At 38.2% G+C, this 24,946-nt stretch overlaps 1 protein-coding gene across 3 annotated transcripts in view; it reads right to left on the bottom strand.

The window, feature by feature from the left end:
• Positions 1 to 3,465: 3,465 nt before the first annotated feature.
• LOC127790235 (1,4-alpha-glucan-branching enzyme 1, chloroplastic/amyloplastic-like) overlaps positions 3,466 to 24,946 on the bottom strand; it is a 93,096-nt gene continuing 71,615 nt past the window's right edge. For 2 of the 3 annotated variants that reach the window (XM_052319568.1, XM_052319570.1), the window contains exons 17-22: positions 8,314 to 8,461; positions 8,098 to 8,198; positions 7,664 to 7,741; positions 6,241 to 6,396; positions 4,212 to 4,286; positions 3,466 to 4,118 (exon numbers count right to left, since the gene is read on the bottom strand). In XM_052319568.1, the coding sequence (XP_052175528.1) occupies positions 3,966 to 4,118; positions 4,212 to 4,286; positions 6,241 to 6,396; positions 7,664 to 7,741; positions 8,098 to 8,198; positions 8,314 to 8,461 (711 nt within the window). In that variant the 3' untranslated portion in view covers positions 3,466 to 3,965. The remainder of the gene's footprint in view (positions 4,119 to 4,211; positions 4,287 to 6,240; positions 6,397 to 7,663; positions 7,742 to 8,097; positions 8,199 to 8,313; positions 8,462 to 24,946) is intronic. The other variant, XM_052319569.1, reaches the window with a different exon arrangement.

Genomic DNA, 24,946 nt, shown 5'->3' on the forward strand with positions numbered 1-24,946 from the left:
GTTACCTAGGAAGCTTCCACTTAGGAGAGGTGGATTATCAGATCAAGTTGGTGTTTGGGGTCCAAGTTACCTGTCATGCCCCTATACATAATGACACCCACAGAGTTACAAGAACTATGGAGGTAATTGAATAGTTTGCTGGAGGCAAGACATATCAAACCCTTAAAGGCACCTTATGGAGCGTTAATATTGTTCCAAATAATGCAAGATGAGACACTTTTGTGGTGATTATCAAGTGCTAAATAAGGTAATAGTGAATAACAAGTATCATATTCCTTTAATTGAGGATGTGTTTGATAGATTAGGGTAGGCCAAGTTTTTCACCAAGATGGATCTCAAATCCGGCTACCATCAAGTATGGATTGCAGAAGGAGATGAGCTAGAGACTACTTGACCAGACACGGAGCCTATGAATGGTTAGTCATGTCTTTTAGACTAACCAATGCCCTAATGACATTTTGCACATTAATGAACAAGATCTTTCAATATAATTAGACTGGATCGTGGTGGTCCATCTAAATGATATTATGGTTTATAACAAAACTTTGAAAGACTGTGTGAAACATTTTAAGGAGAACTTTAAAGCACTACGTGAGAGCAAGCTCTATGTGAAGAGGGAGAAATGCTATTTGCCCAAGAGAAGATACATTTCCTTGGGCATATCATTGGAGGAGGCTAGCTCCAGATGGAGACCTAGAAGATACAAGTAATCCAAGAGTGAGAGACTTCTACAAAGGTATCTGAACTTCGCTCTTTTCTTGGATTGGCTAATTATTGATGGACCTCCTAAAGAAGGTAAAGGCATGGGAGTGGAAGTAGGCATGCAAGGAGGCATTTAATACTTTGAAGGCAACAATTGTGCAGGAACTTGTCCTTGTCCTACTTGATTACAACCAACCCTTTGAAGTGCATATAGATGCCTCGGACTTTACAATTGACGAAGTACCAAAAGCAAGGCAAACACCTTATTATCTTCAAGAGCTGAAAATTGAACAAGGCTAAGAGGTGTTACACCGTTTAATAAAAGTTAATGTGGTTTATTGCCTTCGGACATGGTAGCATTACTTGTTACTTTTGAATCCTAATCAACAATGGAACCACCAGTTAATTTCAGACACAAAAGAAGTCATCTCCGAAGCAAGTATGATAGCATGGCTTCTTGGCAGAGTTTGATTACGACTTGTAGTACAAAATCGGTCGTACCATCATGGCAAATGCTTTAAGTCGGAAAACGAAGTTGGCGCCTATCAGCCTGGTGCACGGGATCTCTTGGAAAGTATTCGCGAAGGCATAGACTAAGACCTTGTGGCCAAACCAATACTAGATTTAGCTTGAGAGAAGAAAATAAGGTCTTCCTAAGAAAAGGATAACAATCTTTATATTAAGAAATATGAAATTTACATACCAAAAAAGAGTTATCTTCAGCAAAAGCTCATAAAAAGTGTCACGATACACAATGGTTAAGACATGCAAGACAAAAAAAAGACTTAAAGCTTTGTTGGAGAGTTCGTATTTTTGACCTCAAATGTGGGATGAGGTGGAGTTATATGTTAAAACCTATTTGATGTGCCCATAGGATAAGCTTGAACACCAATTCCCTAAAGGCTTACTAAAGTCGTTGCCCATTTCGAACCAACATAAGGAAGTGTCTCCTTGGATTTTATCTTAGCTCTATTGAAATTGAGGAATGTGGGTCAACTTTGGTGGTGATAGATCATTTTTCCAAGCATGACACCTTCATCTCATTGTCGTTCGATTTCAAAGTTAAAAGCAAAACTGAACTATTTTTCCAACATGCGTTAAAATAGTGGAGCTTGCCAAAATATCATCATCAGCAACTGAGATCTGCAATCCACTAAGTGATTATGAATAGAGTTATTAAAATTTTGAAACTTCACATTACACTTCTCCATGAGTTTTCACCCTAGATCAATGGATAGACAGAGAGAGTGAACATCCTCTTAGGGTGTTATCTTCAACACTTTGTTAGTGTCAACCAACGTGAGTGGATTTAGCTATTGGACATGACTCAATTCTCTTATAACTAATGGAAGAGTGAGTCTAAAAGAAAGAGCCCATTTAAAAATTGTCTTTTGTACGTGGACAAGGTTGGTTATTTTTGTCTTTTACACAAGGCCCATCAGAGAAGGATAAGTGGGGTTATTTCTATCATTTGACAAGGGTTATACATTGGGGGTGTTCCCCTCGTACTCATTCCATCTTGAATACAGTTTCAAAGCTTTCTCTATTACATCTTGTTCCCTCTCTTTTGCTCTTGTTTTTGTGTTCGAGGTGGTCGGAAGGTCACTGTTAGGAAAATAATCTCGCACGAAGCCAAAACACTTTCTGTTAGTAGCGAACAAATCAAATCACAAGTGAAAACAACAAACACAAGAACAGAAAGTTAAACTTCCCTTTTAAAATACCAATGAAGGTTACAGCTTATTCAAGGCTCAGATCTGTATATCATCACCTACAGCGAACCAACGAGAAACTCTCCCAAAACGAAAATCCAATCAGCCCAGCTCGGTACCAGCACACAGCAAGAAGATCACACAGAAATGGTTCACATAGAGACCCAACGAGTTCAACTAGGTTTCTCTTCTTTTTCACCCACTCGTCCCATCGAACCCACATAGGTTTTATAGCCATCAAGAGATAAACCGAAACCAGTAAAAAATCCGTCAAAGGAGGAACCAGGTTTTCGGAGAAGATAGAAATGGCGAGATAGGAGGAGAGGATAAGCTAGGGTTTTGGACGGAGTCGCAAACGGCCAGAGAGAAGGTAGGTCACAAAACGAGAAACAACTATTATATACCTGGGAGAGGGCTGGCCGAGCTGGGCTTCAATTTGGGCCTGAGCTGCTGGGCCAAAATTGGCCCTATCTCCTCAAAGGCCCTTTGGGCTTGCTTCTCTATTTGGTGACCTGTACATTGGGTTGAATCCACACAAAAGTGGCCCACATGATCATCATAGCCTTGGAATGTTTGGTATCACAAACAACAGTCACAAAGCGGGAGTGGTCCAAAGAAGAAGGTTGACTTAGCCATTGCCAGAAAGGTAATTGTGAGGTAAGACCAACACAGTTAGCTTGGTGAGTTCCAAAACCGTGACAGTTCACTGGCTCAGTTAGAGACAAGTAAATAGAGAAATGTGTCTTCTCTTCGGCAAATGAGCTTTTCTCCCCCTTCGAACCTAGACAGGTCATTGAACCATCTGCAGTACGACCGCCGAGGCTGGCTAATGAAGTATAATTTATCTTCTTGTTTTGAATAGACATTAATTATTAGACATTGTACAGTGTACCAACTCCAATATATGCATACACCAGTAAATCATAAATCATACTGGCACCACAAATGGTCAGATTATGACGATGGTTCAAATGGTCAAATCATAACTCTGGTCTCTGTTTCTGTTAGATGAAGGCCAAATAGAAGAGATGGGCAAGATTCTCACTCCTAGTTAAGAAACCTGAGTAATATTAATATAGGCGAATCAAAAAAGAGAACATGAATAATGAACTTGTGAAAGCCAGGGCGGATCAATTCCCTGCACTGCACTACTAAATCCAGATGACAATCCAGTTGCAGTAGTATTCAAAGTGCTGTACATGGATGGATATCTCCCTGACATTTTTGACCCACAGGCAGTCACGGCTTATTGTTATAGAAGAACAAAATACACACCAAATTTACACGGTTCCATGGGATAACTATTTGCTGCCTACATAAAAGGATGCTCCACTGCTAAGGCCAAATTTGTAATTTTGTACGTATTTTATAGTTATCTTTAATGTTGTTCTTTCCATCTGGGGTTATGCGGGGACTGTTGATATTCATGGTAATACCCCTCTGATGATTGCATACTTCCGATCAAAAACCTGCCAAAAGGGCTGCGGAAAGATTCTTAGACGGTCTCCCGCGAAAGCAATCTCCCACCAATGCAAAGCTATTTCTTAGAGTTCAGCTCTCTACAGGTTCTGGTTCTGGTTCTGGTTCAAGTTCTGGACCTTCCAGTTCTGGTTTTGGTACATCCTCTGTCAGAGCATAGACTACTGCTGTTCTAGAAGGTGAGTATACTAGAAAAGAACGAGGTCGGTCATCATACCACCCTTCCTGCACATGCAACGGATTTAGCCTGGAAACTCTCGTTTCTTACACAAAATATACATGCACGGTTCTCATTACATCCTGAATGAAAATTCTTACAGAGGTGAAGTACTCGGCATTGTGATCAACTCTGCTGAAGCCTCCAAATAACGGATCATCAGAATCCAAGACAATCTGAAACAGCCATGATAATGTTTAATAGAAGCACCAACAATAACAACAGTCACAAGTCTAAATCCCACTAGGTGATCATACAAGTTTTACACTTGCTTTTGGATACCCAACACAACCCTCCCCCTTAGCTTGGGACCAGCTGTAAATAAGAGGGAATTACTCGATTTACAGGCAGACAATGTCTAATAGAGAATTCAAATAATAAAGTCTTTCACATAATACAGTTGTGCATTATTAGGAAAGGAAAGCTACTAATAAGAACATTGGACAAAATCAAAATGCATGGCCTACTGACAAAAATGTGCTCTAGTTCCGAAGGAAGATGCCTTTCAATTATCTTTTCTGTTTTCTTCAGGTCTCACTTGAGCAAATTCACAGTTTGGCAATTGAAAAAAGAACATAACTTTGAGGATTACATTATTTCAATAAAGCATTTAAAGAAATTACATTAGATCCTCATCAGTCATGATAGATTTATTACAGTCTAGGATCTAGAAAACACTTGGATGAAGCCTTTCAAGGGATTCCAATGAAGAAATTTCAGATGGCCACAGAATTATCACTTAGCCATTTTTGTGTACATGAACCCATCAGATTGCCTGTATCTCATAATTCTGCATTCACTGCAGTGTACATGTTATTTATGATAGAGACGGTGGATAGACTCCTAATTAGGCAGTCACTTTTGCAACAACAATTTCATGCAAGCTGATCAGCAACATTCAGAAAAGTATGATGGTTAATATCATGAGTTTTGGAAAAAAGTTGAAAAGTGGCACCTATTAGGTCAAGAATTCACACTAGTACAATAATGACAATGGATAGGGTAGGGTATGGGTATGGGTTGGGGGGACTACAATCTGATCCAACCTGTTAAACTATTTTAGCTAAATTACCAAAAAATTACCAAACGTTTAGCTCAGTTTTAATTTTAGACTGAACTTACAATTTTTTCAATAGCCATACCAAACTTATCTTTTACCTTCAATTGAAGAACATTGTTACAATCTGTTAGCTTTTATCGTTAAATGCTACCAAGCATCAAGGAAGCACTGATGTGAACAATGAGGCGGCAAATAATTGCCGCATCATCACCCACCATTAGCATAGGTTTTTTTTTGAATTTTTATTTTTTTGGTTTAATTTTGAATTAATTTTGGTTTAATTAACAACAAAGGGTGTGTCCAAGCAAAAAAAGATAAACCACAAGAGGACTCCATGCAATTATCCCAAACCACAGGAGATCGAGGCAATTTATTCAACTGTACATATATACACACTCAAAATGAAAGCAGCAGCAAAATATTACTACTGTATTGCCTATCCTCCCACTGAACCTCCTCTTTATATTTAATTCAAGATTGTCCAAGTATTAATACACCCATTAGGTTAAAGCTAAATTGATTATTTACATGGCAGTATAGTTATATAGCAGCAAACATAATAAAAACTAAAAAACAGAGTATAAATGTCATAAGATTATTAGGGAATTTATAACTACTTGAGACAATAATTTTTTCCTATTAGCAAAACTCATTCTTTATCACAACCCTTGCCCCAACCCTTGGCTTTGGCCAATTCTTTAAATACATTTTTTTTTTCCTTTCCAAAGTAATTTAACCAAGTGGTTTGAGAAATTTTGCCTTGCTGGTTAATAGTATGTTCTAGCAATCTAGATTATTCTTATGATTTCTTGTAACAGAATATTGGCCAACTTAATTATTCAACTAGCTCTACCAATTGGACTACCCCCATAATGTACAATTAAAGAGGTCCAACTACATAATTTCCTAGATCAATTAGAAACACACTTAGGAGTAAAGCACATTGATGAGGTGGTAATTATGTTGGCATTGATTAAAATAAAAAATCATAAGTAAGAGGAAATCTAAAATTACATAATCCTTTCAGTAAACTTGAGAACATGAGAGAGATAACATAGAAGTACACTTGCCTTGTATTTCCCTGGCTTTAAGCAGCCTACCCGATAGTCTGAATAACTGTTACACCAATGAAAATTAAAGACAAAAACCAGGTTTCCTCTTTCAAAGATGATCAGTCTATCTCCTTCATCCTTCCGTGAAATATAATGGTGCTCTGAAGTCATGAACTGCACAAGCAGAACAATTTATTATTTGGGATATACTTTTGTAATACAAGAAAATATCTGCTTTTAGTATAATATGTCAGTAGATACAACACCTTCCAAACAAAAAAAGAAAATTGAAATTCAAAGTCCATTGTGCTAAGCAATGTTGTACAAAAACGAAGTAATGTCTGTATAGTCTATTCCAAGTATGTACTCAACATTCATAAATATAACACACGGAATACAGTTGAACACCAGCTGTCAGCTTGACTTTATCATACTGCCAAAAGAACCCTAAACACTTAGGCTGTGTTCTCTTTACTTTTCAATTTTCAGTTTTGAGTTTTGAATTTATTTTCAATTTTCTGTTTTGGTAGTCAGTTTTTAGAAAATTGAAAATGCGTTCTCTTTGTCATTTTAAAAAACTATTTTTCAAAACAGAAAATTAGAAAATGCATTCTCTTTGAAATTTTGAAAATATTTTTTTAATAATATTTTATTCAATAAATTTGATTATTAAGTAAATTATAAATATTTAATATTAATATATTATTAAAAATATATATACATTTTAAAGTTAATGAATTTTATAATATTTTTTCTCATTAAAATAATAAAATATGAATAAATAAATAAATAAATATGTTTTGAGTTTGTTTTGGATGAAAATACTTAAAATAATTTTTTGTTGTTTTTAGTTTTCTTTATAATTTTTTTTTTGTTTTCAAAAATACATTTTTAAAAACAACAAAGAGAACGTTTTTTCAATATTTTAGAAAACTGAAAACTAAAAATGACTTGAAAACGGTAAAGAAAACGCAACCTTATTCTCTACAAAGATTATTAGAGACAACGAAATTGCTGTAAATGGTCCAACAGTATCTCCCCCCCCCCAAAAAAAAAAAAACCAAATACCCCTGCGTGAGAGAAGACAAGCAGTCTCTTTCCCTTGACAATTTAACATGTAACATTTACAGAAAAAAAAAGACAATTTAGCATGTTAACAGGTCCCTGGAGTTCAAAAAAGATACTACCTATAGGTCAGAAGAGAAACGCTCAATTCTAGAAGACAATAGATTAATTCCCTTGACATATAGGAATAATATGGAGGACTTATTTCCCACATGAGCAACATTCAGTGGAAAGAAAGTTTCCAATAATCTGCCCACATTTTGCATCATTACTAAAAAAATATTGCAAGTTCAAATTAACAAATTTATTAAAGAATAGATAACTATGGCATTGGAAAAAGAAAAAGAGCTAGATATTTGGTGCAAGGAAGGCATACACCATAGGCTTCTTCAAGATGCTGCATTGCTTGATCAAACTCTTGCATCCCACGATACCGTAAATAATTTGCATCTCCCTGGTTATACAAGATGATTTAAAAGCTCTTCTTATCATCACAAACACTAGATTCCAAAATAGAGATGAACATCTAATAACTTCTAAAAGTGGATCAAATACTAGCCAAATAGACTTTTTCTTTACTAAAATAGTGCAGGGTAGTCACAATGCAGTGAATATCTAAAGGTCATAAATTGATTGAAAATCCATTTCAGGATTCCAAACTGGAAATATTCTCAAACATCAGAAAATTTCCTGTTGCATATTAAGCAATGGAGAATCATATTGGCATCGTGAATCTTTACATCACAAAACTTCCTGATGCTTATGAATAAAATCATTTCATCATAGCACAAACAAAGGAAATTAACTTACAAGATCAAATCTACGCCGGCATTTATCATAACTGTTATTATTTCCAGGGATAATCCTGCCATCAGGAAGATGTTGATCACCTCTAGGAAAATCAATCCATTCTGATAAAGTGAATTACAGGAAATTAGCAACCAAGCATAGTTATTGAATCCAAAATCAGTACAATACGTGCTAAATGCCAAATTAATAATGAATAAGCAAATCATTTATCCTTACCAGGATGTCCAAATTCATTTCCCATGAAATTTAGATAACCTTCTCCACCTAATGCCATAGTAACAAGTCTGATCATTTTGTGCAGCGCTATTCCACGGTCTATAAGGGGAGTTGTTGGTCTATCCAAAGCCATGAAGTCATACATATCCTGAAAGGAAAACATCACAAATATTTAAGGCAATAAACTTCCATAAGCTTGTTTATTCCATAAATGCTTCGTAACTATAGTACATATGCCATGAAAACTTCTTATTCAAATTCAGTCAGATTAGAAGACAAAATCAGAAAGCAATCCAGTCATCCATATATGTTACAGCTGTTGGAGATGTGGAGCCTGATTCGATTTATGACACCTACGCAGAACTGGTATGGGGGTCTTGCTACTCGGTCAGCGGGCAGGGATCAAGGCGGAAGCACCCCTTGCAGGGGCTCAAGGGAGGAGCCCCTGAAACCTAAACAAGCTCGAATTAGAAGTTCTATTTTTGCCTAGTCTTTGTATATAAATACATGGGTATAATTCATATAATTGTAACATTTTCAAATAGTGAAAAAACACCTAGTGTGGCCATCGATGTAAGCATTCTTTGCTGAACCACGTAAATTCAGTCTTTTGTGTGTATGATTTGTTCCAAGTTCTTATTGCTTGTTTCGTTCCCTAACAAGAGCTAGTGGGAAGCAAACAAAATTAGTCATGGTCAAATCTCCAAGATAAAATCCAAAAAAGGCACACAGAACAAATATTAAATATGCCACGAGTTTCTTCTATTAACATAGAACCAAAAGAGAGTTTTCCAGCAACGTGGACAACAAAACAGCACAATAGTGCTGTTAAGATATGATTTGTACATAGTATCTCTACAATATAATAACCATACATCTTGAGATATACAAAATATATGTAGGATATAGAGAATATATATAGGACATCCTTTTTACTTTTTCAATAGTTTGATTCCCGTAAGAAATTCAAGAGAAAAAGGAAAGGAAAGCAGCCTTAACGTGTTGGAAGCTAATCTAGAATGTTATGTTTTTTAGAAATTTCTAAATTCAGTTTAGGGTAGTTTCTTAATTTCAGTTTAGGATACTTTCCTAAATTGTGTTGTTGTAATCTTTCCAAGTTGTAAATACACAACCCTACAACTAGGGTTGTATCCTAATGAGAAGAATACACACGGATTATTCCATTTTCACATGGTATCAGAGCCATGTTCCTAAAAAAATTTCTCGGCCTTCATTGCATTCTTTTGACTCCAGCACTCTGTGTTTTTCCCTAGCCTTCATGGCACCCTTTGGCCGTTAGTGCCATCAACTACTCCTCCTTGTTCTGCCTTCAGTGCACCATCCTATTCCATTTATCCCACCAAATATGTCAGAAATCTCTGAGATTGCTCCATCTATAAAAACAGGGGAGACTAATCCGTTTGATCAATCAACGGGGAGTCTTCCTACCAGCGATCTACCAGGGATGGACCATTCCTACCGCTTAGATGGCAGGAATTACCTATAGCGGGCACAATTGGTGAGGACCTTTCTAAAAGTAAAGAGGAAAGATAGCCCACTTGAAAGCACCAAGCCCCAAGGCATCAGATTCCGGATTCCCAACTTGGGATAAAGAGGACTCCATGATCATGCCATGGCTGTGGAGTGCTATGCAACCTAAGGTAAGCAGAAACTACATGTTCTTGTCTACTGCAAAAGACATTTGAGAGATAGTTAGACATACATACTCTAAGGTTCAGGATGCTTAGGTGATTTTTGATATTAAAATGAAGTTAAATAGTACTAAGCAAGGGGCCATCACAGTATCTGAATATTATAACAAAATGAATGGATATTGACTTGAACTTGACCACTACCAAGATGTTAAAATTGTGTTTAGTGAGATGCAACCACCCTTAATTCTATTCTTGAGAGGGATAGAATTGTGGAGTTCTTGGCAAGTCTCAATGCAGAATATGATCAGGTTAGGGTGCAAGTTCTTGGAAGGGAAAAAATTCCATCCCTTTATGAAGTTTTTTCTATTGTCCGAAGTGAGGAGAATAGGAGGATAGCTATTCTTGGCGAGACTAGTTTTGAAGGGTCAGCTATGCTAACTAATAAAGGAGAAGGAACTAGATTCAAACCTCAGCAAGGGAAGCCCAATGTGCCATCCAAGCCACAAGGGCGAGAAGGTTTATGGTGCACGTATTGTAAGAAACCAAAACACACTAGGGAGACCTATTTTAAACTACATGGAAAGGAGGTCGTGCCGCAAAAGATAGGGGGTTTCAAGAATTTACCCTCTAAAAATTAGGCCTATCTTTCAAACAAGCAAGAGGAAGTCATCAATAAGGCAGAATTTGTTGCTGGAGCAGACCTAAATCAACTAAATGCTGATGAAATCAGCAAACTCAAGGGTTTTCTGAAAACTATTCAAGATGGGTCATGCTCTCTTGCCCAACAAGGTACTTGCTTTCACTCCAAGTCTCTTATTGTCTCAAAGACCAATAAGGATGACTTATGGATTCTAAATTCAAGGGCTATTGACCATATGCCTCATGATTTCACTATTTTTGACACTTATAAGCCTCTGGAAATTCCTAAACATAGTACCATAGCCAATGGGACTTCTATTCCTATAAAGGGTCGACACAGAGTCACTCTTAGCCCTATTCTTCCTGTTAAACAAGTTTTGCATGTTCCTAACCTATCTACCAACTTGATTTCTATTCATCAACTTACTAAGGAACTCAATTGTCATGTTGTTTTTCCCCTCATGCTTGTGAATTTCAGGACATGGACACAAGAAGGATGATTGGTGTTGCTGAGGAGTGAATGGGCTGTATGTCTTAAAGAAGGAGAGTATTTTGCCTAAAGGGACTCAACATAAGCTAGCTTGCTCATCTTAGTCTTCTACTACTCTCACTCACATCTGGCTTCACCATTATCACCTGGGACACCCTCCTTTTCCATTACTAAAAACCACGTTTCCTACTTTATTCAAGAATTTAGATACTAGTACTTTACATTGTGATGTGTGTGAAATATCAAAACATCATCGAGTATCTTATCCCATTAGTAATAAACTGTCTTCCCATCCCTTTTTATTAATTCATTTTGATGTTTGGGAGTCATCTAGGATTCCCAATTTGTTCTGGGGCTAGATGGTTCATCTCTTTCATAAACGATTGCACTAGAATGACTTGGGTGTATCTTCTAAAAGAAAAGGTTGCTATTAGTATTATTTTGCCTCATTTTCATAAGATGATCTTAATGCAATTTGGCTCTCCTATTCGAAAATTTCGTACTGATAATGCAAGGGATTACTTCAATCAACACTTGCATAAATTTTTCCAACAGGCAGGGATTGTCCATGAATCTTCCTGCATCAACACTCCATAATAGAATGGTGTGGCCGAGAAGAAGATGAGACATCTTCTAAATGTCACTAGAACCCTTCTCCATCATCATTATGTCCCTAAACATTTTTGGGGAGAGACAGTCCTCGCAGTAGCCTATTTAATTAACAAAGTTCCTTCTAAACTCCTTGGTCATTAGAGTCCTTTCCAGTGTCTTTCATCCTACTTTCCTGACATTCCCAAGCAAAACAGAGACAAAGATGATCCTAGGGCCCTTAGATCTATTCTCCTACCCAAAAAGGTTACAAATGCTACCATCCTTCCACTAGAAAATTCTTTGTATCTAAGGATGCGACATTTGTTGAATCTGTTGAAACAATTCCCACACGTACACACCCTAGAATATCCCTCAAGAACTACATGCTCACTCACAAGAAAAAAGGACAGGATTTAGGAAACAAGAAATGTTGAAATATTCAAGATAAACTGAAGCTAACAACCAGCCGAGATCAAGATCAAGATAATCCTAAGTGATAGATTGTTTGATTGTTTAGATTTGTTTAGATTATTTCAGTTTTACCTTTATATTTATCTTTGTGTTTTTTATCTTCTTGTTGTATTTAAATTAATGTAATCTAGTCCTAGATAGTAGGAATGTAATCTAGTCCTAAAATATAGGAGAATTCTTAGGAACCTCTTGTGTATAAATTTTATCATTGACATCAATAAAATTATAAGGAATACCGGTTCCTTTTCTCAACATGGTATCAGAGCTTGCAAATCCAAGCCTGTTTTTCTAAGAAATCGGTGCCTTCATTGCACGATTTTGTTTTTTCAATGCCTTCATCGCATTGTGCCCTAATAGCACCCATTTTTTTTCTGCCGTTCCACACTTTTTTTCATCCTTCTATTCTTCCTTCAACATCAGCAAACCCATCGTCTTCACCTACTATCATCACTGGAGAAAATACTGCAGTAGACCAACCTTCTCCTCTCACGGGCGAACTACCAAGTATTCATCAATCCTATCGGCTAGATGGTAAGAATTTTCTTCAATGGTCGCAGCTAATCAAAACCCTTCTTAAAGGCCGAGGAAAGAGTACCCACTTCACTGGGAATCCTCCACCAGAAACCGATCCAAGCTTCAGCGCATGGGATGTGGAAGACTCCCGCATCATGTCGTGGCTATGGAGCACCATACAACCGGACATCAGCAGGAACTTTATGTTCCTTAGTACTGCCCGAGCAGTTTGGGAGACCATTTATCAGACTTACTCAAAGGCCAATGACGCATCTGTGATCTTTGATGTCAAAACAAAGATCAATGGTTCAAAACAAGGTCAGCTAACAATCACCGAGTATTATAATCTGATGCTAGGCCTATGGTTAGAGCTTGACCAATACCAAGCTATAAAGATGGTGTGCCAAGCGGATACTACTACTCTCAATCAAATTCTTGAAAGAGACCGAATAGTAGAGTTCCTAGCTGGCTTAAATCCCAAGTTCGATCAGGTAAGGGTTCAAATTCTTGGTAAGGATAAATTACCTAGCCTAAATGAGGTGTTTGCTATTGTTAGAAGTGAAGAAAATAGGAGAGGAGCCATGCTTGGTGGATCCAATATGGAAGGATCAACACTCCTCTCCAACAACAGATCATGGAAACAGTCAACCAATCGAAATAAATCCGGACGAGAGGGGCAGTGGTGTACCTTCTGTAATAAGCCGAGGCATACTATGGAGACTTGCTTCAAGTTGCATGGAAAGGAAGCAGTCCTCAATAAACTTGGTGGATTCAAGAATATAAGGACTCAAGGTCCTCCGCAAAACTACCCTCAAAGCTATCTTTCAAACAAAGAACAAGAGGGAGAAGCAGAAAAAAGAAGAAAGGCCGAGTGTTGGAACTGGTATGGACTTCAGTCAGCTCAATAAAGAAGAAGTTTATAAGCTGAAGGAATTTCTAAAAACCATTCAAGATGGAGGGGGATCCTGCTCTATGGCTCAACAAGGTAAACAAATCAGTTTTACTCATTCTTTAGCCTCCAAAACTGGTAGGAATAACACTTGGATCTTGGATTCAGGAGCTACTAACCATATGACACTAAATTTCCAGTTTTTTGATACTTATGAGCCTTTTACATCATCCAAACAGATCACTATTGCCGATGGAACCACAATACCCATTAAAGGAAAAGGAAAAGTTATCTTTGGTCCAAATTTGTCAATCAACCCAGTCCTTTATGTACCAGATTTAACTCTTAGCCTTATTTCTATAAAACAACTCACTCAAGACCTCAATTGCAATGCTGTTTTCTCTCCATATGTGAGTAAATTTCAGGACATGGACACGGGGAGGACGATTGGTGTGACTAAAGAGCAACATGGGTTGTATATCTTACAAGGGGGGAGCACTAAGCCTAAAGATCAACTGCAGGCAGCCTACTCAACCCAAAAAACAGCCTCTGACCGAGCTACCATTTGGCTTCATCATCTTCGACTAGGTCATCCTCCTTTTAGTTTAATGAAGGAAATGTTTCCTACTTTGTTTAAAACTCTTAGTCCTAGCAATTTTCAGTGTGATGTGTGTGTTATGGCCAAACATCATAGAACCTCTTATTCAATTAGCCATAAACTATCATCTAGACCTTTTGATTTGATTCATTAGGATGTTTGGGGTCCTTCAAGAATTTTAAATCAGTCGGGGGCCAAGTGGTTCATCTCACTCATAGATGATTGTACTAGGATGTGTTGGGTTTTCCTTTTAAAAGATAAAGCTAGTATTGGGACTGTTCTCCCTTACTTTTGCAAAATGGTTCACACACAATTTGGAACTAAAATTAAAAAAATTAGGACAGATAATGCAAGGGATTATTTCAATGCTCATTTACATCTCTTCTTCCAAAACGAAGGAATTGTCCATGAATCTTCATGCATCAACACTCCACAACAAAATGGAGTGGCCAATAGGAAGATGAGGCATCTTTTGAATGTCACTCGAGCCCTTCTTCATCATCATAATACTCCAAAATATCTATGGGGGGAGGCAGTCTTGACAGCCACTTATGTCATTAATAGAGTCCCATCCAAGATCCTTGACAATCAAAGTCCTTTCCAAAGTCTAACAGAATTTTTCCCAGACCTGAAACTGCACTCTCCATTGCCTCTTAAAGTTTTTGGATGTGTATGTTTTGTTCACATACCTAAAGTCCATAGAGACAAGTTTGATCCTAGAGCAAAAAGATGTGTCTTCATAGGGTATTCTCCAACCCAAAAAAGATACAAGTGTTATGATCCTATCTCCCGGAAAGTCTATATTTCTAAGGAGTCACCTTCATTGAGTCCCAATCCTTCTTTGATTCTCAGCCTAAGGGGGAGCATACTCAACTGGAAAATATGGATAATTTCTTTCCAGATTTTCTTCCAGAACTCCCTACTTCCACAAATGATTCTGTCCCTCATTTCCCTAAGATTTTTCCACCAAATAACACTGATTCAAACCAGCAACTGACAACCAACAAATACAAAGGCTCACCCTATGTGTATAAGAGAAGACAACCTAATGATGATCTTCAGTCCACACCAGTTGCAGCCCCTCATCCAAGACTAGAAGAGCACACATCTGACGAACAAAACATCAGCCAAACAAACTCAGAATTTCCTGATCTGGACCTGCCTATTGCCCTTCGAAAAGGGGTCTGAACATGCACCAAACATCCCGTTGCAAATTTTTTATCCTACCATCGCCTTTCTCCTACCTATAGAAGCTTCCTAACAACCCTGGATGCTAGTGTTATTCCAAAATCAGTGGAAGAGGCACTAAAGGATCCAAATTGGAAAGAAGCCATGTTAGAAGAGATGAGGGCCTTGAAAAAGAATCAAACTTGGGAGAAGGTGACTCAATCCAAGGGAATTAAACCAGTGGGCTGCAAATGGGTCTTTAATTTGAAATACAAAGCTGATGGTACTCTTGAGAGATACAAGGCAAGGCTAGTAGCCAAGGGTTATACACAATCCTATGGGATTGATTATCTTGAGACTTTTGCCCCAGTAGCAAAAATGACAACAGTACGAGTCCTCATATCATTAGCAGCAAATTTGGGGTGGAAACTACAACAACTAGATGTTAAAAATGCATTCTTGCATGGGGATTTAGAGGAAGAAGTATTTATGGAATTACCCCTTGGATTTTCTCATAACAAAGAAGGGCAAGTGTGTAGATTGAAGAAAGCATTATATGGACTTAAACAGTCTCCACGAGCATGGTTTGGGCGATTTTCTACCGCAATGCATAAAATGGGATACCGGCAAAGTCTAGGGGACCACACCCTCTTCCTAAAACACACGAAAGATAAGGTAACTGCCCTATTAGTTTATGTTGATGATATTGTTGTGACAGGAAATGATGAAGCTGAGCAAGAAGACCTAAAGAAAAATCTAGCTAAGGAATTTGAGATTAAAGATCTTGGAAGGCTAAAGTATTTCTTAGGCATTGAGGTGGCCTATTCTCAAAAAGGGATCTACCTATCTCAGCGTAAATACACTCTTGACTTATTGACTGAGACTGGATTGCTAGGAGGAAAGGGAGCTCAGATTTCAGTAGATCCAAACATCAAGCTACAAGAAAATTACTCGGGAGAAGCAATAGGTAAAGGGCAGTTCCAAAGGTTGGTAGGAAAACTGATATATCTCTCACATACTAGGCCAGACATAGCATTTGGAGTCAGCCTAGTAAGTCAATTCATGCACAACCCCAATGAGGAACACATGAACGCAGTAAGGAAAATTCTTCATTATTTGAAAGCTACACCAGGCAAAGGCATTCTCTTTACACCAGGAGATGGTCTAAAAATTCAAGGGTACATGGATGCAGATTATGGAGGTTCTTTGGTTGATAGATGTTCTACAACTGGGTACTGCATGTTCCTAGGAGGAAATTTAGTGTCTTGGAGGAGTAAGAAACAAGGAGTAGTAGCATGGTCAAGTGCTGAGGCAGAATTCAGAGCTATGGCTCTTGGTGTATGTGAACTCTTGTGGATGAAGATTATCCTAGAAGATTTAAAGATTCAAATACCATATTCGCTTGAGCTGCTATCCGACAACCAATCAACAATCAATATTGCTCATAATCCGGTGTAACACGACCGAACCAAGCACATTGAGATTGACAAGCATTTCATTAAAGAAAAACTAGAATCCGGGCTGCTACAAATCTCCTATGTTTCAACTAATCAACAGGTGGCAGATCTTCTCACTAAAGGATTGCCTATTAGGAAATTTGAGGAACTAGTAAGCAAGCTGGGAATGGAGGATATCCACTCACCAGCTTGAGGGGGAGTGTTGAAATATTCAAGATAAACCGAAACTAACAACTAGCCGAGATCAAGATCAAGATAATCCTAAGTGATAGATTGTTTGATTGTTTAGATTTGTTTAGATTATTTCAGTTTTACCTTTATATTTATCTTTGTGTTTTTTATCTTCTTGTTGTATTTAAATTAATGTAATCTAGTCCTAGATAGTAGGAATGTAATCTAGTCCTAAAATATAGAAGAATTCTTAGGAACCTCTTGTGTATAAATTTTATCATTGACATCAATAAAATTATAAGGAATACCGGTTCCTTTTCTCAACAAGAAACAACACAGAATTCAACACACACGAGACAAAAAAGGAGATTTAGAGATTTATCCTAGTTCAGATCTCCCTCTTTTTTGGAGAACCTACGTCCAGATTTATCCTAGTTCAGATCTTTCTCTTCACTATCTTGAAAAACACAAGAACATATTACATGTACTGCACTCTCACACACAGCCTATACACAAGCTGTCTAATCTTGGAGATTACAAAGCTATACACGCTTTTCTCACATACACAACACATACTCTTTCTCTCAAGATAGAATGAAAATCAGTGTATCGAATGAGACCCCCAACCCTCTATTTATAAACCATAGAGGGCGAAACTTACAATGATAGAACCAATAGTCGCCTTATACATGTGGCGGTTATCTTACAATACGTAATTGAAGGTCTAATGGTCTTCTAGAAACCCCTTTGATACCTACATTTTTTTCTGTTTCGTTACAATACGTAATTGATGGGTGACCAAGGGAGTATTCTTCCTAACTTGGACTTAGTTCCTACCGAGACAGACCCAGAAGAAATCACTAAGCCAAACTCACACTCTCCTATTCCCGGTGAACATGACACTCCTGACCAAGTAGGTAAGCCTAAGGTTCCATCCCATATAAGGTTCAAAGGCTCTCCTTATGTGTACAAAAGAAGAACTCAGCCTATTCTACAGTCTCAACAAGGATCAACATTTGATTCCCATCCAGGTACTGAAGTTACTCATCACTCAATTTCTTCTAATTCTACCCCTAATGATTTGGATATCCCTATTGCTATCAGAAAAGGGGTTAGAAGTTGCACCCAACGTCCTCTAGCCAACTATATCTCCTATCGCAGACTTTCCCAAAGGCATAAAAGCTTCCTGACTTCACTAGACACCATTGTCATCCCTAAAACGGTGGATGATGCTTTAAAAGATCAGAATTAGAAACAAGCTATGCAAGAGGAGATGAGAGCGTTGGAGAAAAATAAAACATGAGATCTGGTGCCTAGACCAAAGGGGATGATTCCGGTGGCTTGTAGATGGATTTTTAACTTGAAGTATAATGTACATGGGTTTTCGGAGAGATACAAGACTTCAGCTAGTGGCTAAAGGCTACACTTAAACCTAAGGAATTGACTACTTGGAGACTTTTGCTCTAGTAGCAAAAATGACAACTGTGATTCTTTTATCTTTAGTAGCTTACTATGGATGGCAATTACAACAACTAAACGTGAAGAATGCATTTCTTCATGGTGTTTTAGAAGAAAAAGTGTTCATGGAACCACCACTAGGTTTCAAGAAGGGAAATTCAGATAAAGTATGCAAGCTCAAAAAGGCACTCTATTGCCTCAAGCAATCATTGAGAGCCTGGTTTGATAGGTTCTCCAAGGCCATGAGACACATGGGATATCATCAAAGCAAAGGAGACCATATTCTCTTCATTAAGCATTCACTATAGGGAAAGGTGACAACTTTGTTAGTCTATGTAGATGACATCATTGTCATAGGGAATGATATTGAAGAATAGAAGGTCCTAAAGAACAATTTAGCTCAAAATTTTGAAATCAAAAACCTTGGCCCACTCAAATACTTCCTGGGAATAAAAGTAGCCTACTCTAAAGCAAGTATTTTTCTATCCCAACGCAAGTATATTCTAGACTTACTAAAGGAAATAGGTCTGTTGCGAGGAAAATGAGCTTGCACTCTGGTGGAACCTACCATTAAATTGGGAGGAGATACTAGCAATCTAGGTTGGACAAAGGAAGGCATCAAAGGTTGGTGGGCCAGTCGATCTACCTATCACACACCACCTATCACACACCAAGCCAGACATTGCCTATGCAGTTAGCTTGGTAAGCTAATTTATGCACAATCCAACTAAGGATCATATGCAAGCTGTAAGAAGAATATTGTGTTATTTGAAAACAACACCAGGCAAGGGTATTTTGTTCAGATCAAGTAATGCTTTGGACATTCAAGGCTACACAGATGCGGATTATGCTAGATCCTTAATTGATAGAAAGTTTATTACCGAATATTTTGTGTTTATAGGTGGAAACTTGGTCTCTTAGCAAAGTAAGAAGCGAAGTATTGTGGTAAGGCCAAGTGATGAAGCAGAATTCAGGGCTATGGCACTTGGTTTATGTGAGTTATCATGACTAAGAATTGTTCTAGAGGATTTGAAAATTAATGCTAATGGTCTAATCAGATTATTTTGTAATAATCAATCAATCATTAACATTGCTCATAATCTTGTGCAACATGACTAGACAAAACACATAGAGATTGATCGACATTTTATAAAGGAAAAGCTTGAGAAAGGTTTGATTTAGATTCCCTATGTTCCATCTGAGAAACAAATGGTTGATCTTCTAACAAAGGGGCTGGCTACTAGAAATTTTGAAGACCTGGTATGCAAACTGGGAATGATTGATATTCATTTACTAGCTTGAGGAGGAGTGTTAATTCTTGTAAGAAATTCAAGAGAAAGAGGAAAGGAAAGCAGCTTTAACGTGTTGGAAGCTAATCTAAAATGTTATGTTTTTTTTAAGAAATTTCTACATTTAGTTTAGGATAGTTTCTTAATTTCAATTTAGGATACTTTCCTAAATTGTGGTGTAGTAATCTTTTCTAAGTTGTAAATACACAACCCTATTCTAGGGTTGTATCGTAATGAGAACAATACACATGGATTATTCCATTTTCACACAGTAGTCTAAGTCCATGTATATAAAGGTTGTACATACCATTCAACGGTGAAGGGAAAATATGCATTGTTCCACATGGTATCAGAGCCATAACTCTAACCTAGTTAAGTTAGGTTATGTTACGACCCTAGGGTTTGGCTAAGGTTTAAGAAGGAATTTGGTAAGAACGTGAGAAAGAAAGAGCAGCAAGGGAGGGAGAGAAAGAATAGAACAAAGAGAATTGAGGGAGAAGAGAGGGAAATCAAGGGAGAGTTAGGAGAATTGTGAGAGGGAAATGGAATTCAAATTCATTCATAAGCTGTCATTCTCTATTTCTGCAGCCCATTTATAGGCTACTACATCCCTTCAGTTAGTAACCAACTATAGGTACAACACCTTAACAGCCTAAGATACAACAAAGACAAATACATGTAATAGAAAAATTACTCCTATGCCCTTAGGGCCTCTCCTTGAAAGGTTTTTTTGTCTCCAATAAACTTATTTCAACCGAGAAGTTGTTTCTTCATCCAATGCCCATCTTCACCATTTGGTTTCTTCTGCGTCATTTCTTATTCTTGTCTCTTATTTTCCTTTTCTTGGGCTTATCCTTTTCTTTTTCCTCAACAATAACAGTAATATAACTTGCTACAACACCAAGTTTAGCCATCCACCTCTTCCCTATTACCATTGAAAATGGTTCCAATTGAGTTGTCATTCCTGTAACCATATCATTTCCCATCCTAGAAAGAAATTCAAACTTCTCTGCAGGCCAAAATCTGATTTGACATTACAGCTCTCCAATTGGAATAGGAATAAACAAAACAGCATGAATCTTGTTCCCCTTAACAAGAATTTCTTCCAAGCACAAGCATTTTCCGTCAATCTCTAACCAACCTTGAACTATACTCCATTGGGCATTCACTTTGATTAAAGCACCGATTCCCTCACCATTGTAATCTTCAAACTCTAAGGTTGGTGTAGTCCTATCCTCTCCCATCATCACAACCTCTTCTCCTTCTTCATCTTCAATAGAGACTTCCAAGATCTGCATGTCAATTATCCCTTCTCCAATATCCGAACTCCTGAACCGTGTGGCAGCAACCTCCTTTTCCATCATCTTTTGAACCACATGGTTGTTCTTGCTCAAAGCAGCAATATGATTGCGCAAGTCCTCAGCCTCTCGCTTCTTTGTTTGGTCCAAGTTCTCATTGCATGGTTGTCTTTCATTAGTGGCATGGAACCTATCTGCAACGTCATCCTCAATTTCAAATGCTACTTCTTCAGTGCAAATATGAAATGTGATTCCCACCGATATTCATGTCTGATCTCTCTTCATTGCTGGAGTTTTCAATTACAACTAGCCGGTCCAGCTCCCATTTTTCCTTAGATTCCTGCTGGACCTAATTTGCAGCTTTAGAGGCTCCTTCAATCTGTTGGTTGCTCCCCGTAAATCCGTTAGGCTGCAACCCATGCTTTCTAAAAATGGCTTCCAAGGCACATTCCTAAAACCTTGCTTTCTCAGCCACCTGTTTCACGGTCGCACGCATCATCATCTTGACCATTGATCTCAGTTCGTCCTTTAAACCACTAATGAAATTGGAGACGAAGTATTGCTCTGTTAAGGCAGGTTGCTAAGTCAATATCAAGGACCTTAATTCTTCAAATCTAACTTGATAATCTATCACCGATCCCTCCTACCTTAATTTATTGAACTCTTCAATCACATCAATCATGTTCTCCTCCCCAAATCGGTCACACAAATCTTTAGCAAAAGCAATCCACCTAACCTCCCTTTCCTTAGGCATTAGGGTATGATTGGGAATGTATGATCCTCTTACTTGAATATCCAATTCCAAGGCCGAGAGTTCCTCTATCTCCTGCAATCCATAGATCATAGGGAAGATACCATGGTTGGGCAGAATTGGATCAGCTACTGTCCAAGGAGGAAAATCCGATGATAACTGGAATTGAGGTAGAGAAGACAACATGTTGATCATGTTGTTGATTTGCTGGCCATGTTGCTCCATCATCTCCCGATACCTCTCCCAGTCTCTCTGCACTCCTCCTCTGTAGCAACCTCTTGCTAATCGCCTCTTGTGTAGCTTCCAAGGACCATCTCTGAAATTGCTTTCAGTCCTTGATTTAACAAGCCTAATTCACCTCCTAGAATCAATTGTCCGTCAGTTAGAAACCTTCAATTTCCAATCAAAATGAACGGCTAGGTAATAGATCCGATTCAACCTCCTGAAGCACCTGCTGCAATCGTTCCCTGTATTCCCCAAAAATGCGCACTCGCTCTTGTTGAGTGATCACTCAAGATCCATTTCCAATAGCATCTTCCTTCTCACCTTGGTCACATGCAGTGACCTAGATTCAATTGCTTTGGAACAACAGAAAAAGTCACATGCAATGACTGCACCTTCCTTCTCGCCTCGCTCAACCTTCACCTTCACGTCTTCAATTCCGAGCCGAGTTGCTTTGCTCGACTTCACCTTCCAAATCTAAGTTCAATTCCACCTTGCAACTGGTCGCTATCTCCCCACAATCAACGCCAATCAAGATCCCCAGTGGATTCGCCACCCAATCATAGCCCAATAATTGCCAAAATTCACCTGAATTCAGTGCCTTCGTTTCTCACCCAATCACCTTTCAAGGCCAGAGAACCACAGGCTTTGATGAATTTTCTAGATTCACTTATTTGCTACCAAGTGGCGCCTGAATTGCGGCAATTCCGATTTGAAACCATTTCTAGCAGCCATCATGCACCGCTAGTATAAATCGAAGTCGGAATTGGCCTTCCAAATCTGCTGAGAATTGCTTGCTCGCTTGGTTACGATCAGCCATAAGATCCTTCAGAATCGGATAAGAAATGTTGGCCGATCTGATCTGTTGAAGTTCCTCGAGAGTTCGTCTGTATCGTCGAAAATTCACGATTGAGGACTGATCGACCCTATTTGCCTTCAAATTTCGAACTGAAATTACAGCTAATAATTGATCAGAATTCACCAACGAATCTCGGTTTCGATCAATCCTTGTCTCCTTCCAACTTAGATCTGAAATGCAAAAAAAATCACTAATTGAACTCGCCTCAACTACCGATTTCCATAATCACCTATGCCTGTCTTCACATCTAGAATCAATTAAAATCACAGTCGAGGAACGACGACTCTGATACCAAATGTTACGACCTTAGGGTTTGGCTAAGGTTTAGGAAGGAATTTGGTAAGATCGTGGGAAAGAAAGAGCAGCAAGGGAGGGAGAGAAAAAACAGAATAGAACAGAACAGAACAGAGAGAATTGAGGGAGAAGAGAGGGAAACCGAGAGAGAGTTAGGAGAATTGAGAGAGAGAAATGGAATTCAAATTCATTCATAAGTTGCCATTCTTTACTTCTACAACCTATTTATAAGTTGCAACATCCCTTTAGTTAGTAACTAATTGTAGGTACAACACCTAATAGCCTAAGGTACAACAAAGACAAATACATAAGTAGAAAAATTACTCCTACGCCCTTGGGATCATGACAAGTTAGAAGCAGCAACAACCATCTTCCATCATAGTCGTCATCCATCACCAACCTTGTCTCAACCATTGGGCCCTTGCAACTGCATCCAGCACTATTTGTCGCTAGCCATCCTTGCACACCTTGTCAAGATAATGTCATCAGTCTCATTAGCAGCTAGTCAACCTCGCCGGTTTTCGTCGCAGCCAGCCAAATCGCTGATTATCATTGCTTAGTTACATCGATTGTTGTTAGTCATCTTTGTTGAATCTGCGTCGTCGTTGTTGTCACCAACCACCCTTCATTGTGCAACCAATTTGATCGCACTTATCGTCCTATTGACTCAAATTCCAACAAGCCAAAATTTTATCTGTTCGGTTATTCCTACCCTTGGGTGCACTGTACAACTGGCCTTTCTATCAACTCAATATTAAGAATGCCTTTCTTCTTGATGACTTACAAGCAAAAGCTTATATAGAGCAAACACTTGACTTTGTTGCTCAAGGGGAGTCTAGGCAGGTATGTCGTTTATGGAAATCTCTTTATGGCCTTAAACAATCTCCTGAAGCTTGGCTTGGAAGGTTTAGTTCAATTATCTCAGAGTAGAGCTAATCATTTAGTTTTTTACCACTCTAAATCTGGTTGTCACATTCTTTTGGTGGTGTATGTGGATGATATTGTTATCACTGGGGATGATGATGTGGGCATCATTAGGTTAAAAATGCATCTCCAACAACACTTTCAAACAAAGGATTTCGGTCACCTAAAATATTTTTTGGGTATTGAAGTGGCGTGATCAAAGACTGGTATCTATCTATCAACGAAAATATGCTTGAAGAAATAGGGATGCTCGGATGCAAGCCATTAGATACTCCTATGGATTCAAATATCAAGCTGTTACTAGGGCAAGGAGGGCCTATTTTTTACCCTGAGCATTATCAATGGTTGGTTGGCAAACTTAACTACCTTATAATCACTCGTCTTGTCATTTCATTTGTTGTCAATGTAGCAAGTTAATTTTTGGATTTTCCTTGTGACAACCACTAGGATGTAGTGATTCATATCCTTTGATATATTGAAGTGTTAGCAATTTTGGAGAAGACCTAATTGAAATTTTATTGAATCCAAGTGGGCATATTTATACAAGTACAAAATATCTATGCTATCTCCTGGAAAACAAGAATAAATTCAAACATCCAATATGTCATCTCTATGATCTTCGACACTCCCTCTCAAGCTAGTGACTAGAAATTATCCATTCCCAACTTGGAAATTAATGCCTGAAATTGGGGATTATTGATTCCTTTGGTAAACACATCTGCTAACGGTGATCCAGAAGGCACATATGGAGTACAAATGAGACCGTTGTCCAGCTTTTCCTTGAAAAAGTGTACGTCAACTTCTATATGTTTTGTTCGATCATGTTGTACGAGATCATGTGCTAGACTGATAGCTGACTTATTGTCACAGTAGAGCTTCATAAGACTGTCCCCACTT

This window comes from Diospyros lotus, chromosome 14, assembly GCF_014633365.1.
Source record: "Diospyros lotus cultivar Yz01 chromosome 14, ASM1463336v1, whole genome shotgun sequence".
NCBI classification, from domain to species: Eukaryota; Viridiplantae; Streptophyta; class Magnoliopsida; order Ericales; family Ebenaceae; genus Diospyros; species Diospyros lotus.